The 14901-nt window shown below is 44.6% G+C and overlaps 1 protein-coding gene across 8 annotated transcripts in view; it reads right to left on the minus strand.

Moving 5' to 3' along the window:
- Window positions 1–2220: 2220 nt before the first annotated feature.
- MARF1 (meiosis regulator and mRNA stability factor 1) overlaps window positions 2221–14901 on the minus strand; it is a 41757-nt gene continuing 29076 nt past the window's right edge. For 7 of the 8 annotated variants that reach the window (XM_023728493.1, XM_023728492.1, XM_012554633.2 and 4 more), the window contains 6 exons: window positions 14292–14522; window positions 13570–13782; window positions 12243–12303; window positions 12036–12161; window positions 6348–6518; window positions 2221–4124 (listed from right to left, as the gene is read on the minus strand). In XM_023728493.1, coding sequence (XP_023584261.1) covers window positions 3880–4124; window positions 6348–6518; window positions 12036–12161; window positions 12243–12303; window positions 13570–13782; window positions 14292–14522 — 1047 coding nt within the window. In that variant the 3' untranslated portion in view covers window positions 2221–3879. The remainder of the gene's footprint in view (window positions 4125–6347; window positions 6519–12035; window positions 12162–12242; window positions 12304–13569; window positions 13783–14291; window positions 14523–14901) is intronic. The other variant, XM_023728494.1, reaches the window with a different exon arrangement.

A 14901-nucleotide genomic window follows, 5' to 3' on the forward strand; every position in this document is an offset into this window, starting at 1 on the left:
AGAGTAGAACTGCCCCATAGGGTTTCCAAGGCTGTAAGCTTTACGAAAGCAGACTGCCACATCTTTCTCCCACAGAGCAGCTTGTGCATTCCAACTGAGAAGCTTTCAGTTAGCAGCTGAGGGCTTAACCACCGCGCCACCTGGGCTTCTGTCAGTTAGTATAGCAAAACAAAATCAAACCCATTGCCATCGAGTTGATTCCGACTCATAGTGACCGTATAGGACAGAGTAGAACCGTCTCATAGGTTTCCAAGGAGTAGCTGGTGGATTTAACTGCCGACCTTTTGGTCAGCAGCCATAGCTCTTAACCACTGCGCCACCAGGGCTCCTTTACTGTGACAGCCTGAAGTAAAGCAACGCAGGAGACCGCAAGGTCAAGTAAAGCCATGATGGGGGCTGCTCTGATCCCTGGCTGATGGACAGTGAGTCAGGGTTACTGCACCTTCCCTTTCTCCACCCTCCGCCCCGCCTACAGCCAGTATGCAACCTATCCCACTCCCAAGACCAAATGAAGGCAAAACCAAGACCCTGGTGATGGGGAGGAAACAGGAGGGCTTCCCAGATGTGACTTACTCTTGGCCCACGTGATGCAGCTAGAAACCCGAGATAAATCCCGAAGCAGGAAGCACCCTGCCTGCAGGTAAAGGCACAGGTGGTTAACTGCAGGCAGTTCAGAAGATCACCTGGAGTCAGGGCCTAGGAGAGCAGATGGGTCTCAGGCAAGTTATATTACACCGGTGTGGAAAGGTCTGCTTCCACTCAGCCACAGCCTCGAGCTGGCGTCTCCAAACCATGGCAGGTGGGAAATGCACCAAGAGAAATGTGATGGCACATTTCAAACTCCAACCTTGTCCTGTGAGACCTCCTGTCCTGCTCTAAGGGGTGCATGGTGGCAGCTCAGCCTTTTCTGTGAACATTTCCTACCATCAAATGTGTTTTCGAAAGGATTGCCAAAGGTTTTGAAGAGTTAAACTTTGAACTTAAAAAAAATTGCACTTCATCAAGGAACAATTTGCGCGAACATTCAGGTCCTTCTAGGTCCTTTAAAGTTCTTGCAAGGGGTGACTGGGATGGTGAGGGGGTAGTGGTGGTCTCGGGGGAGGGGCTTCATAATTGAATCTGTGAAAGAAGTCTTTTCCAAAATGGCTTATTCCAAAAGCATGCTTAGCAGTGATTGAAAACAAGGTAGCATGCAAACTGGGTCTCTGTCACAGAAGAAGAAATCCTAGGGATGACACCAGTTTTGTAACTGGAGGGTGTTTGTGGTTATTGTATTTGCCCACACACGGGCGTAAGCTGGAACTAAGGCTGGGAGACTCAGAAGACCCTGACCACAAAGGCCCAGGCCCCTGACCAGGGAGGATGCTGAATTAAAAGGGCCTCTAAATGTCAGGCCAGTGTGTTTGCCTCTTCTTCCTTCACAGCACTATTATTTCCAGAAGGGGTGAGGAGCTGGGGATGCCCAAAATGGAACGTGAAAGACAGAACTGGACTGGTTGATAATTCCTACAAACAAACAAAACCACTCGTTTGGAAAACTCAAATCAGATGCTTGCTTGTAAAGTTTATTGACAACTGTTTGGTCCCAACACACAGAACAGCACTTAAACCACAAAAAAAAAGTGTTCAAACAAAGTAGACAGTTAAGAAAAATATCTCTTCCCCCGAGCCCAATCCAAAACAAACAGTGCAAGATGGGAAAGGGGGTTTGGGTGATAACTTCTGTCTTTTTTTAAACAGACAATCTGGTACACCTTTCCACCCAGAAAGAACGAACTTCATTGTCTTAATTCTCATACATTATTTTGTCACATCATTTAATTAAGCCTCTGGATAAAAAAATAGATACCAATTGGACTGGCCATTGTGAAATACATTATGGACACAACGTGCTTCTGCCGTACTCCCACATTTTCAAACAGCCATTGTTAGTCGCCCATGCGTCTCAGCCTGGCTGGCGGCTCCAGTGAGTGGCAATGGTGACTAACTCACACGACAGCGCGTAACTACAACGTCTTCATCTGCAGCCCAAAGAACCTGTTCTTCGAGACTGTTCCTAGTGACTTGTAATGAGACCTCTTACATTTTGAAAGCCCATAAGCCCTTACACGCTAGCGAAACTCAAGTCCAAGTGTGCAAAGTTGCCTTAAGAAATCTCTGACTAAGGCAACTGATGTTCTCATCACCAGCTTTATCGTGTTGTTTAAAAGCTTCTTTGAAAAAAAAAAAAGAAACTGCACATTTGCATTTTACTTCCTGTAACACTATGTCTGCAGAAGAAACGTCTTCAGAAGGATTCCCAGAACGCCGTAATGCTTAGGTCTTTCAGTGTTGTTCCATCTGGACTGAGGCCGTGTGTTGAGCACTGGGAATCACTGGCTTCATTTAAAAGATTTGGGGAACAAAAATCTAACCTGTAAAAATCTCTCAATAGCCCTTATTTTGTGGCATTTTATCAAAATGCTGGCTATGAAGTCAGAGCCTGTTTTCTGGCTTTCTAGAAATTACAAACTATCAACATTTCCCCAAAAAAGAAACCTTCTAACTAGCGGAAGACCTTGCACAACAGGTTCTTTCTGCTCCATGAATCTGCCTTTTTGCCCAACAAATACAACCCATTGTAAATGTCGGGTTCTCCAGGAGGACTATGAGGCCACCCGTCACCGGACATGCCTCGGTCAACTCGAGAGTGAGGTCATCCCACAGTGCAGCGCTTCCTCAGGACTGGCGGAGACATGAGACACCACTGACAAACCCAAGCACGCTTCCGACAGCGAGAAGTAACGGAGTAAAAACAAACGCCATTAAAAGACGCTAAGCCAACCACACACAAACACATATATACTCATACATAAAGCTTCCCAGCTACCAAAACCAGCCTTAAAATGACAAAAACAAGGTTAAGTTGATCAACCTTGGCCTTCGTATGCATTGACAGAATTTCTCTCTCTTCCTAGTGGAAATAGTATGGATAGCGCTCCTGTTAAAGCACCTCACCACTCAGCTCTGATTTGTAATTTATGCATTTGATGCATATTTTAGAAAATCAGACTCTCTTCCCAATACTGCCTCTCGACACACAATAATGTGTGCTGTAATTCCAATGCTGACTTTAAATTCATGACACCGAGACCATCTCCTTTTCCTTAACCTAATCTATAGCAACTTGGAACTTAACATAAAAGGGAAGCTTAAAACACCCTCAACTTTCTAGAAAGCTCCTAAATGGAACCCCAAAGTGGAAATATTTAAAAAATTTTGTCATGAAGTCACATTTGTCAACTACAGACATGGTTAAATAAAAAACAAGGCACACTACAAGTCACGTGGAACTTTCATCTCCTCAACTGAAAACAGACTCTCAGCTCCCCGCCTGCCTTCTCCTTTGGTGTGTAAGTATGCACAATCACGGAACAGGCTTTGTTTCAAGGACACATCATGCATTTGATTAATACTGTCTGACAACATCAGTAAGCAAAGACTTAGAGACTATATTATGCTACATATAGGATTAGACCACGATTGCGGCTTAGTGGAAGTAAAACCCCTTCTTTCTAGCTGAGTTCTTACTGCTCTCTTTTTATGGAACACCATTATATTTCATAATAGTTAAGAAAAATTTGGTACAATAAATTAAGGATTCATTAACAAGTGCCAGAAATTTTTCAAATCATTGTGGGGGGCAGAGAAGGGAACAAAACTTCAGCTTAAAGCTGTGTTCAATGTACAAGAAACAAAAACAGTAAGGAAGACATCTAAAGACGAAGGAAGTGGCTTCCAGGGGATTTCATTACAACAGAAAAGGATGTTTTTTTTTTTGAACCCACTTTTGTGTGCAGAATCAGACAGCATTTCCCCATTCTATGTTCAAAATGAGAGTCAAAGCTTGGTTACAGGTGCAAAGGAAAAGTTGGCAGCCAATTTTACTCTATTTTTGGGTTGCTTTTTGGCTGGGCTTTCCACACGGTCCTGGCTGGGTAGCGACTCGGGGGCTTCCAAGGAGGGGCAGGGAGGCTCGGGGGCAGCTGCTGAGACACAAGCTGACCTGGAGCCAGAGGTAAGTTGTTCATTCTTTATTGGGACTGGAATTTCAATGCTCTCTTCTTGGTTTAAAATCATAATTTCTGTAAACACAGAAAAGCAAACAAATTAAGTTCCAGCTCTTGTAAGAAGTGTCTTGGTTTTCAGTTTCTCTCTCCTATTTTCTCAAAAACAGTATTGATTTAATAACCCCCTGAATGTCACACCTACGCCACAGTCTACATTTAGCTGTGTAGCCAAAAGTTTGTCACATACATAAACTGCGCCTCACCGCTCTGCTGATTTCAGGGTTTTAGAGATCTTGGTTTCTGGTAATAGACCAATGGGCAATGGTTTGAAAATCTTTCCCACTTTGGACTGTCTGCCTATTCAACTCTCTGCCAGGTAGCTAAGGGCCCACAGGTCACACATGACTTAAAGACTTTCTGATCAGGGGGGACCGCGGTGTCAGGGAGCTGCTGGCCCGTTCTGTTTACAGAGGAACTGTACTCTGCGTGGCTCTAATGCCAGGGAGTGAGGTAAAAATTGCATATAGTCAGTATGACCCTCGGAAATCCAGGAAGTCAGACACAGCCAATTCTCCTGCAGTGTTTACAGATCACTGTTCTTTTGGCTAAGCCACAAAGTTACGTTATTTGAAATGTATGTATTTTTTAACTTAGACTTCCACAGCAACGGGTTCTCACTACGAGTGGCACAGGGGAGACAAGACTGATGCGACGGCAGAGCCCCAGCGCCCTCCTCAGGCTGACACCAAGGACAAGGGCAGAGAGAACTGCCCACTGTTCAAATTATCCCTCGTCACATGCATACGGCTGAACTCATCTATACTAAATGCCCAAAGACTACAACCCCATGGGAGAGTTACTGTCTCCCACTAACTCTAGGAGTTCATTCCAGAGGAACACAGTGCAAGTCTACCCCCTTCGAAGGCTCGCTCTTCCGAGGTAGTTATCGCGTTATCGCGTTCCCCCATCTCCTTCAGTCCTTTCACTCGGCAGCAGGGCCAAGAGCAGCTTCAGAACACCAAGGACTGTGAAGATCCACCCCAAAGTCACCAGGATGCCCTGTGAGACTCTGGATGGCAGCGTGGGGAAGAATGGGTCACAACAGCTTCAGACAATCGGAAGGACCGCTACAGAGCAGGTGGCCACCTCTCAGGGGGTTGGGGGCACAGCAGGAAGACAAGAGGCTTGGGGTCCATATCCTGGCTCTGCCACTTCCTACCCAAGTAGCCTGGGCCAGTTTCCTCTTTTCATGTCACAAGCTACACCTCAGTCACCTAACCTGTACAGCGGGAGTGATGCCCCGACTTCTGAGTTGTGGCAAGAATTAAATGTGACAGTGTTGTCAGCCCCCAGCACAGGGTCAGCAAGCAGTGTGAGACACACTAGGGCAGCGTGCAGAATGTGACAGTGTCAGCCCCCCGCACAGCGTCGGCAGCAGTGTGAGACACACTAGGGCAGTGTGCGGAATGTGACAGTGTTAGCCCCCGGCACAGGGTCGGCAGGCAGTATGACACACACTAGGGCAGCATGCGGAATGTGACAGTGTCAGCCCCCCGCACAGGGTCAGCAGGCAGTGTGAGACACGCTAGGGCAGTGTGCGGAATGTGACAGTGTCAACCCCCAACACAGGGTCAGCATGCGGTGTGAGATGCACTAGGGCAGTGTGAGGAATGTAACAGTGTCAGCCCCTGGCACAGGGTCGGCAGGCAGTGTGAGACACAAGAGAGCAGCATGCGGAATGTACTCAATTCAGCATTGGCCTAAGTAGGTGCTCAACATATTCAGTTTCCTCTCCGTTCCCAGATTAGTGAGCGGATCCCAGGGGCTCAAGTCATACATACCTCCCTCCCTCCCCTATTCATAACCTCAAAGTCCTAGCACTCTCTGGAGTCATCCAACTCTAGGTCCAGGCCTGGGGTAATGTGTACATTTGGTGACAGGTGTGCCGGTTGGTCCCTGCACCTTTCAAAAGGGTGAGAAGAACGTGGGAGAATGGAAAGCCAGGAGGCACTCCATGTACCAACCCCCACGGCTTTTGCAGAGCCCAGCTGTGTCAGCCCTCCAGACTCCCCCAAACCGTTCCCTTGCCTGATGCTCCCCAAGCACCCTCAGGCTACAAATCCAATTTTGCAGGAACCCAGGCAGGGGAAGAAGGTCCTGAACAGTAAGCATGGGTATTTTTATGCCTGAAAAGGTATAAAACCCCCCAACCCCAATCAAACATTCAATATACTGGCATTGTGGCTTTTTTTTTTTAACCCACAAGGAAAACTCCCACAAGAACGCAATGTACCCTACCAGAAGGATCTTGAGGGTGTTCCTCAAACTGGATGAGATCAGCAGATTGGAGGATGACGGGATCTGGTCTCAGCTGAGGGGACGGCAAACACGAAGGGACAGGCTCACACAGGAGGTCAACAGGAGAGCTGCTGGTCAGGCGGAGAAGCTCCTGCTCCGTCTGACTGGGACCTGGGCACAGAAGGCAGGTCAGACTCTGGGATAACAGTCTACCACAAGCAGAAATACTGAGTTTACACCTGAGATTTTCTAAGTCTTAATGATTAAAACCCCCACACATCTGTCAGTTTGTTGTGCTGTGGGGGCTTCCGTGTTGCTGCGATGCTGGAAGCTATGCCACTGGTATTCAAATACCAGCAGGGTCACCCGTGGTGGACAGGTTTCAGCTGAGCTTCCAAAACTAAGACAGACTAGGAAGAAGGACCTACTTCTGAAAAGAATTAGCCAGTGAAAACCTTATGGATAGCAGCGGAACACTGTCTGATATAGTGCTAGAAGATGAGCCCCCCAGGTAGGAAGTCACTCCAAATATGACCGGGAAAGAGCTGCCTCCTTGAAGTAGAGTCAACCTTAATGAAGTGGATGAAGTCAACCTTTTGGGACCTTCATTTGCTGATGTGGCACGACTCAAAATGAGAAGAAACAGCTGCAGACATCCATTAATACTCAAAACGTGCAATGTAAGTATGAATCTAAGAAAATTGAAAATCGTTCAAAATGAAATGGAATGCATAAACATCGATATCCTAGGCATTAGTGAGCCGACATGGACTAGTACTGGCCATTCTGAATTGGACAACCATATGGTCTACTACGCCAGGAATGACAACTTGAAGAGGGATGGTGTTGCATTCATCGTCAAAAAGAACTTTTCAAGATCTATCCTGAAGTACAACACTGTCAGTGATAGGATAAAATCCATATGCCTACAAGGAAGACCAGTTAATACAATTATTATTCAAATGTATGCACCAACCACTAAGGCCAAAGATGAAGAAACTGAAAATTTTTACCAGCTTCTGCAGTCTGAAATTGATCGAACATGCAGTCAGGATGCATTGATAATTACTGGTGATTGGAATGCGAAAGTTGGAAACAAGAAGGACTGGTAGTTGGAAAATATGGCCATGGTGACAGAAACGATGCCGGAGATCCTGTGACAGAATTTTGCAAGACCAACGACTTCTTCAATGCAAATACCTTTTTTCACCAACATAAATGGTGACTATACACGTGGACCTGGCCAGATGGAATACACAGGAATCAAATCCACTACATCCATGGAAAGAGATGATGGAAAAGCTCAATATCATCAGTCAGAACAAGGCCAGGGGCCGACTGCAGAACAGATCAACTGCTCATTTGCAAGTTCAAGTTGAAACTGAAGAAAATTAGAACAAGTCCATGAGAGCCAAAGTACGACCTTGAGTACATATCCTACTTGAATTTAGAGAACATCTCAAGAATAGATTTGATGCGTTGAACACTAATAACTGAAGACCAGACGAGCTGTGGAATGGTATCAAGGACATCATCTATGAAGAAAGCAAGAAATCATTAAAAAGACAGGAAAGAAAGAAAAGACCAAAATGGATGTCAGAGGAGACTCTGAAACTTGCTTTTCAACGTCAAGTAGCTAAAGTGAAAGGAAAAAATGATGAAGTAAAAGCAAAACAGAAGATTTCAAAGGGCAGCTTGAGAAGACAGAGTAAAGTATTATAATGACATATGCAAAAACCTAGAGATAGAAAACCAAAAGGGAAGAACATGCTTGGCATTTCTCAAGCTGAAAGAACTGAAGAAAAAATTCAAGCCTCAAGTTGCAATACTGAAGAATTCTACAGGGAAAATATTAAATGATGCAGGAAGCATCAAAAGAAGATGGAAGGAATACACAGAGTCACCATACCAAAAAAGAATTGGTCAACGTTCAACCATTCCAGAAGGTAGCGTAGGATCAGGAACCATGGTACTGAAGGTAGAAGTCCAAGCTGCACTGAAGGCATTGGCAAAAAAACAAGGCTCCAGGAACTGATGGAGTATCAATTGAGATATTTCAACAAATGGATTCAGTGCTCGAAGTGCTCACTCATCTATGCCAAGAAATTTGGAAGACAGCTACCTGGCCAACTGACTGGAAGAGATCCATATTTATGTCCGTTCCTAAAAAAGGCGATCCAACCGAATGTGGAAATTATCAAACAATATCATTAATATCACACACAAGTAAAATTTTGCTGAAGATCATTCAAAAGCGGATGCAGCAGTATATTGACGGGGAACTGCCAGAAATTCAAGCCAGATTCAGAAGAGGATGTGGAACGAGGGATATCACTGCTGATGTCAGACGGATCCTGGCTGAAAGCACAGAATACCAGAAACATGTTTACCTGTGTTTTATTGACTATGCAAAGGTATTAGAGAGTGTGGACCGTAACAAATTATGGATAACACTGCAAAGAATGGGAATTTCAGAACACTTAATTGTGCTCATGAGGAGCCTGTACACTGATCAAGAGACAGCTATATGAACAGAACAAGGGGATACTGCGTGGTTTAAAGTCAGGAAAGGTGTGCCTAAGGGTTGTATCCTTTCACCATACCTATTCGATCTGTATGCTAAGCAAATAATCTGAGAAGCTGGACTACATGAAGAAGAATGGGGCATCAGGACTGGAGGAAGACTCATTAACAACCTGCGTTATGCAGATGACACAACCTTGCCTGCTGAAGGTGAAGAGGACGCACTTACTGAGGAAGATGAAAGACCGCAGCCTTCAGTATGGATTACAGCTCAACACAAAGAAAACAAAAATCCTCACAACTGGACCAATAAGGAACATCATGATAAATGGAGAAAAGACTGACGTTGTCAAGGATTTCATTTTACTCGGATCTACAATCAATGCCCATCGAAGCAGCAGTCAGGAAATCAAAGGACGCATTGCATTAGGCAAATCTGCTGCAAAAGACATCTTTAAAGAGTTAAAAAGCAAAGATGTCACCTTGAAGACTAAGGTGCGCCTGACCCAAGCCATGGTGTTTTCAATCGTCTCCTACGCATGTGAAAGCTGGACGATGGCTAAGGAAGACTGAAAAAGAACTGACACCTTTGAACTGTGGTGCTGGTGGAGAATATTGAATATACCATGGACTGCCAAAAGAATGAACAAATCTATCTCGAAGAAGTACAACCAGAGTGCTCCTTAGAAGCAAGAACAGTGAGACTACATCTCACATACTTAGGACATATTATCAGGAGGGACCAGTCCCTGAAGGAGGACATCATACTTGGTGAAGTAGAGGGTCACTGAAAAAGAAGAAGACCCTCAACGAGATGGACTGACAGTGGCTGCACCAATGGACTCAAGCATACCAACGACTGTGAGGATGACACAGGACCGGCAGTGTTTCGTTCTGTTGTACGTAGGGTCGCTATGAGTCGTAACCGATTCGACGGCACCTATCAACAACAACAATTAAAAAGGCCAAGAAGAGCTCGAAAACATGCTGAAATAAGTCAGTCACAGAAGACAGTGGTATGATCTCACTTACATGAAGTATCTAGAATAAGCAAATGCACAGAGACCAAAGTTATCAGCAGTCAGCAGGGATGGGAGGGAGTGGGAATTATTACTTAATGGGGGCACTGAGCTTCTGTTAATGGTAAGGGAGTAATTTGGCAATGGGTAGTGCTGATGGTTGCACAACAAGAGCATGATTAATGTCACTGAATTATACACATAATAAATGTGCAAATGGCAAATGTCTTGTTATGTATGTTTCTACCAACCAAACCAAAACGAAACCATTGCCGTTGAGTCGATTCCGACTCACAGTGACCTTATAGGACAGAGAACTGCCCCGTAGCGTTTCCAAGGAGTGCCTGGTGGATTCAAACTGCCGACCTTTTGGTTAGCAGCCAAACTCTTAACTACTAAAAAAAAGTCAGGAAGATTGAAAGTTAAAAAAAAAAAAAAAAAAAAATCCATTAACGGAAAGATCTGGATAATTCTTTGGTAAATAAAATGCCACAAGCTAGTATCTCCCAATTTGTTTTCAGAAGCACCAGTCCCTTAAGAGGCCCCAGTCGAGAAAAAAGGGTTCCACAGTCAGCTTCCAAAGTAGGGAAAGAAAAAAACCAGAAACAGTATATAGTAGTAAAAAAGCAAAGCTCAGAATTAGAAGACTTGGGGCCTGATTCCGTCACTTCGTAGCTGTGCCATCTTGGGTGAGCTAGAAAACCTCCTGGAACTGCAGCTCCTCATTGATAGACTAGAGAGAACTAGTGCTCAAGGTTGTGGTGATGAGGCCTAAGGAGATGATTTACACTGAGATGCTTTATAATGTGCAAAGGGCTGTATAACGGAGTTATCGTGCAAACATAGAGAACATAACACTTCTATCTTGCAGAGTTGTGTGAACATAAAATTCTCATATGTAACAGCAGACTCAAAAGTCCTTTGATAAAGTTAAAAGAGCTATAAAATTCAAGGAAGTTCATTTGTATCTATTATAGAAATGGTTCTACATAAAATCTATGTCTCAATTTTATTTTGAGTAATATTAATACATTAACATCAAGTCTTTCCCACAAAAAGACAAATACTGTATGATGTGACTTATATGAAATATCTGGAATAGGCAAGCGCATAGAGATCAAAGTAGATTAGAGGTTGCCAGGGCCTGGGGCAGGGAAGAATGGGAGTTATTCCTTTAAAGGGTACTGAGTTTCTGTTTGGGGTGATGGCAAAGTTTTGGAAATAGTGGTAATGGTTGAACAACATGGTGAGTGTAATTAATGTCACTGAATTGTATACCTAAAAATGGTTAAAATGGAAAATTTTGTTATATTTTACCACAATAAAATTTAAAAATATGTATGTGTGTATATATATGTATATATATATACACACACATACATACAAATATGGCCAGGATGGGGAAACATACTTTGGACATGTTATCAAGAAGGACCAGTCCCTGGACAAGGACATCATGCTTGGTAAAGTAGAGGGTCAGCAAAAAAGAGGAAGACACTTGATGACATGGATTGACAAAGTAGCTGCAACAACGGGCTCAAGTAAAACGATTGTGAGGATGGCGCAGGACTGGGCAGTGTCTCATTCTGTTGTACACAGGGTCACTGAGTCAGAACCAACTTGACAGCACCTAATAACATATACAGATATACACATATATATACATACACGCACATATATATACAGAAAAACCTGAGAAAGCCGGAACCTGTGTAAGGCAGAAACCTGTCAGAAAAGGAAAATTCAAATGTTTTCCACTAAAAGGAGCAATAGAAAAGTGGCAAGACTGCATCCTGTCAAAGGTGGAAAACTTGCAAGACCTGGAAAACAAGGCAGTCCTGGTGAGTTCCAGCTCTCACAAGTTTCACTGTATATATCTCAAGTCTTTCCCAGGGATGTCCTCAATTGGGCTGACACTGTCATAACTGGGGTGCCAACATCTCTTAAGGACCTTAACTAGTCAACCATGAAAGGCTATCAAATGTTTTTTTCTCTGTTATTAACCTAACACCAAAAGTGTTTTGAAAATGTATGAATATTTAATTAATGAAAATGGTCCGTTGCTGTCATTTGCCCCTTCCCCCAACCCTGCTTCAAGTATATCTCCTAGAATTTCACAAGTTTTGCTGTATTTCTCTTCTCTTACCACTGCTACCCACTCCAAGGCTGAGTTTCGAGGCTGTGGGAGATTCCGGCACCTCCAGGATCCGCTCATTATCTGAGAGCCGACTTTCATGATTGGCAGGGGAAAGCCCAAGTGAACTCAGACGACCTACAGGACAAAAAGCACCATGAGAGAGAAACGTCAGCCAGAACCAGGGTTTTTAAGAGGGGTTGGGGGGTGCTTACTTACTTTTCATGTCATTTTTTAACACTACAATTCTCTTGTGACCATGTCCTTTTATCCAGACCACCTGCACACAAGACAACGACTAGTTAAGCAATGGAAAAGGAGGGAAAATAGTCCCTAAAATTCAGGAAGCACGTGACCTACTGGGCCTGCCTTAAACATACTAGAATTTAGGATTAATGGCAAGAAAAATGTCTCTATACTCTTTGTTTAGCTTTTACGTAACAGAAGTGACAGAAACATGCACCTTATAAAAAGCTGTGCAGACTAAAAACCATTAGAATTACTCTTGATAACTCAAAAAGACCATCTCCAAACACCAGTTCTGGCATACAAATCAGGATACTTCTCGCATGATAGCTCTTACCAGTTTTGCCTGAAACTAAACACACTCTGAGAGCATTAAGAGATCAGCAGACCCCTCAACTAAACCATTATCATAATGCACTCAATGGTGCTGCTCTCCATCTCCTCGGCCAAGTTAGACAGGCAGCAGAGGCCCCTGGCTCCCAGCTCTCCCCACAAGCAATCCGTCACCGAGTCCCACAGATCTCAGCACCCAAGCATGCTCCACATGGGTCCCTACTACTTCCTTCAACTACTGCTTTCATTCTGTCTCAATCCCTTCGTAACTCTCACCTGGGCCTCTGCAATGAGCGGGATTCTAACCAAGCTCCCTCCTCCACGCCGCTTCTCTCAGCTCTACCTGTGTGCAGTGCAAACCTAAGACATGCTCCTGCTCTTTCCACTGCAGGGTCTCCACTCCTCACCTGGAGGAGCAAGGCCCTCCACAGTATAGCTCGGACTTCACCGGGGGGCTCCAGCATGGTTTCTAATTCCCAAATACCCGATGCCACTTCTCACTGCTCTGCATTTGCTCACGCTGTCCCCTCTACCTGGGGTGCCCATTCCCCTCTTGGTCACCTGGTTGACCTCTACACACCCTTTACTGCTCAGGGACTGCTCATGTCCTACCTCAAGTCAACCCACCCACTGAGCACAGAGGGCTCCTGGCACCGCTGCACTGAACACCTTGTCTGTCGGCAGCTGTCTCTGTCCTGACTCTCCTGTTACCTGACATCTTTCTAAAGGCAGGGCCTGTGGCTTATTCACCTGGCACACAGGAGTTTAACAAAAGTTACAGAACGAGTGAGAAAAATGAAGATCATTTATTTCATGCCAACAGTAGGTTTTAAAAGTATCAGTTCAAAGCCTGCCACCACCTCATTACTATTATTTTATTTATTAGGATTCCATCTTATTATTCCGGCAGACTTAGCCGGGCACTCTACAGGAAGACACTCCTCAGGAAGCACAGAAAAACACTCACCTGAGGAATTGCCCCCAAGAGCTCCTCCACACTACTGTAGCCATATGACTTCGGCTGCAGTGTTTCTCCGACATACTTGGCATAGGCCATGGGAAATTCATGCAGGAAAATCTGCTGATAGTGGTAAGTATGAAGTAAAGACCGCACGTTCTTTGCAAACAAATACAGATTTGTGAGCTTCACACATTCCTCTGTATTATCATTAGTGAAAACCTGGTCCAAAATAAAAAGGAGGAGGACAAACTTTGTGAGTGACTTCCTTCCCCCCGCCCCGAAGTGAAGGCCTCCAGCCAAGAGTAAAAAGGTAGAAAGTCAACCAAGGCCATCACACCTCATCTCCCTAACTGGCTTTCTAAGGAATACAGTCACGCAGGACAACGGCATTAGCATTCTTTAAAAACACAACAAAAGAACAAGGGGGAAAAAAAAAAAAACCCACCACAAAAGCCTCTAATTCAGAAAGATATAAAGACAGCAAACTCCACCCCAATGCAGGACAAGAGCACCCTAGCCCGTCAGGAGAGCAGAGCTTTAGTCCTGGCTGTCACTCATCTGGGCAGGGTTCCTTCGCCTCCCTATGCCTCAGTTTATTCATCTATAAAATGGCCAGCTGGTTTCAGTGATCTCCAAGGACCCTTCTACCTCTACACACTCGAATATCAGAAATACCCAATTCGGCGGTTTCCATTACGAAGGTTCTAGAGAACCATGAGCACATGTACCTCAACTAAGTAAGGCAGACTCTTCAGGAGTTCGGTCAGGGTCATGAATCCATATTCACAGGGGTTGAGAGGAGCACTGTGGGTGCTTTCGTAATGTCTCCTGAGCGCATCAACAGAGAGGAAGGTGGTTCCTTCCCAAGACATCAACAACACCAGCAGTTGGGCAGTGAGAGATCGTAGAGACTTTCGGTTGATCAGCTGAATCTGTTTGCCAGATTCCATATCAGCAACCTGGGGAAAATAAGAATTCAAACTTTTCAGAACTCAAAAGAAACAACCTAGGTCATACCCAGCTCAGCTATTTTCATTTTGTTTAATGAGGCCAGTAAAGGGAAAATCTCCAATTCTTTCTCTTAAACCGAAGTACGAGTGAGTGGGCTTGCTTTTAGCTTCTTTGGGACACAACAATCAATAATACTTCAGATGAGACTGGAGCAGAAACTGTTCCTTCTCTCTGTCCATAAACCAGACACTTCCATCAATAGTTCCCTCTCTCTTAAGACAGTAACGGTGGAAGAAACTGCTACCACTCTCTTTTATTTCTTCATTCTTTCCTTCCACTCCCCACTACAGGAAGGAGACAGACTGGACAGCTGACATCTGTTGGCCC

Source organism: Trichechus manatus, unplaced genomic scaffold, assembly GCF_000243295.1.
Source record: "Trichechus manatus latirostris isolate Lorelei unplaced genomic scaffold, TriManLat1.0 scaffold00024, whole genome shotgun sequence".
In the NCBI taxonomy this organism is placed as follows: domain Eukaryota; kingdom Metazoa; phylum Chordata; class Mammalia; order Sirenia; family Trichechidae; genus Trichechus; species Trichechus manatus.